General features: G+C 62.5%; 2 protein-coding genes across 2 annotated transcripts in view; both read right to left on the reverse strand.

The window, feature by feature from the left end:
• Positions 1 to 226, reverse strand: part of NEIL1 (nei like DNA glycosylase 1) — a 4,137-nt gene extending 3,911 nt beyond the window's left edge. The window contains exon 1 of the mRNA XM_031055923.1: positions 187 to 226. Coding sequence (XP_030911783.1) covers positions 187 to 226 — 40 coding nt within the window. The remainder of the gene's footprint in view (positions 1 to 186) is intronic.
• The window catches only part of COMMD4 (COMM domain containing 4), a 4,587-nt gene continuing 2,873 nt past the window's right edge, over positions 94 to 1,807 (reverse strand). The window contains exons 2-8 of the mRNA XM_031055924.1: positions 1,649 to 1,720; positions 1,498 to 1,563; positions 1,228 to 1,267; positions 990 to 1,109; positions 713 to 793; positions 434 to 610; positions 94 to 290 (exon numbers count right to left, since the gene is read on the reverse strand). Coding sequence (XP_030911784.1) covers positions 250 to 290; positions 434 to 610; positions 713 to 793; positions 990 to 1,109; positions 1,228 to 1,267; positions 1,498 to 1,563; positions 1,649 to 1,720 — 597 coding nt within the window. The 3' untranslated portion in view covers positions 94 to 249. The remainder of the gene's footprint in view (positions 291 to 433; positions 611 to 712; positions 794 to 989; positions 1,110 to 1,227; positions 1,268 to 1,497; positions 1,564 to 1,648; positions 1,721 to 1,807) is intronic.

A 1,807-nucleotide genomic window follows, 5' to 3' on the forward strand; every position in this document is an offset into this window, starting at 1 on the left:
GCCGCGCGCTGATCCCGGAGGTCGGTGCCCTGCCGGGGCGGTCCCGCCGCGGGTGGAGGTTGCACAACGCAGGGCGACACAGAGGGACACGGCTCAGCTTTGTCACCGAGACTTTATTGCAGCTGCCCCGAGGAGCCCCGGGAGCCCGGAGGGAAGGGAAACGTCCTCCTCCCCAGCCAGGAGCACCAATCTGGACCCCCAGCTCAGTGTCGCAGCCTCCCGCCATGGCCGGGCTCCTTTCCTGGCTCCTCAGAGAAGGGTGTTCATCAGGGCCTGGGCCTGCTTCAGCTCTGCAGAGAGATGTGGAGATGTGTGGGAGATGCTGGTATTGCAGCATCCCTTCCAGCATCCCATTCCCAGCGTGCCTCCCACAGCAATTCCCCCCGCAGAATCCCCCACGGAGGTCCCCGCTGCCACCCTCCTGGGGCTGCACCTGCCAGCAGCACCCAGAACTTGTTGGCCGAGAGCGTCACAGGGACAGCCGTCATCTTCTCACACTCTCTGTCGCGCACGTTGAAGGTGAGGTGCACCACGGGCTCATTGACCTCCTGCAGCTCGCTGGAGCTGAGGGTGTAATCCACCCGCCAGCGCACCGAGCCCAGCTGGCTCACTAGGGTGGGCAGTGGCATGGTGTCAGCGCCCCGGCTCTCTCCAGCAGGGTGACCCCCACAGCCCCAGTGAGCCCCACTCACATTCCCAGTACCCCACTCACATCGCAGGCTGCAGGCCCTGAGCCTGTCCTGGAGGGGGCTCTGCTTCTCCTCATAGGAACGGCACAACCCGCTGGCATGCTCTGCTCGTCAGGGGACACAAGGGAAGAGCCCCTCTGCTCACACCAGACCTGCAGCTGCCAAACCCCACCAAAGCACCCCAGGGACCCACGGCACAGAAGGGAGGTGATGGAGGACAGCACAGCAGCCAGCCTGCCCTCCATCTGGGTGGGAACTGCCAGCAGCATCCCACCAAGTCTGGCTCAGGGTTTCCCCTACCTTTGGGCAGTCCCAGCTGCTGCAGCTCGCTTGACAGAGACTCACTGTCTACATTGTGCTTGGCTGCACTGGAGAGGATGAAGCCGAGGACAGCAATTGTTGCCTTCACATCCCCTGACTCTGCAGACAGGAGGGAGGGCGAGCTCTGTCACCTTGGGAAGGCATCCCCAGATCCACTGATGCCCATCCCTGCAGCATGGCTCCATCGGGGGATCCTGGTAAGGACAGCAGTGCTCACCTAACTTTGCATCTGAGGTCAGCTTCAGGATCTTGTCATACTGTGAGAGAGCAGAGCATCACGGTGAGCACCAGCTAACACACTCACTACCAGTGTTAACACCAACAATTCCTACCTAAACATTAATAACACTTACTATGCATATTAGTACTACTAGTAGAGGCCGGTAGCGTTCTTAACGCTGAGACTTACACGAAGAACACGAGATTAATTAACGTTGCTGATTATGCCACTGTAGCGTTGGCCTCCACTGCGGTGCCCCACGCTTACCTCGATGGGCTCCCCCAGCAGGTCCCGCAGCACCTGGGCGCAGATCAGCTTCAGCTTCACCGAGGACTGCGGGGGAGAAGGGGGGGTGAGCGGCGGGCCCGCAGCAGGCGGGGAGCAGGCAGGGGACACGGGGGACGCGGGGACACTTAACTATTTTGGCCAGCGTGCTGATCTCGGCCAGCACCCAGTCGGGGCAGTCCAGGTCCCCGCAGAAGCGGAACCGCTGCGGGAGAACAGGCGGTCAGAGCCGGCAGCGGGCTCCGCACGCCCGCCCCGCTCCCCGCCGCCGAACCCCTCCCCACCACGTCGC

The sequence above is a fragment of the Geospiza fortis genome, unplaced genomic scaffold (genome assembly GCF_000277835.1).
Source record: "Geospiza fortis unplaced genomic scaffold, GeoFor_1.0 scaffold171, whole genome shotgun sequence".
Classification (NCBI taxonomy): domain Eukaryota; kingdom Metazoa; phylum Chordata; class Aves; order Passeriformes; family Thraupidae; genus Geospiza; species Geospiza fortis.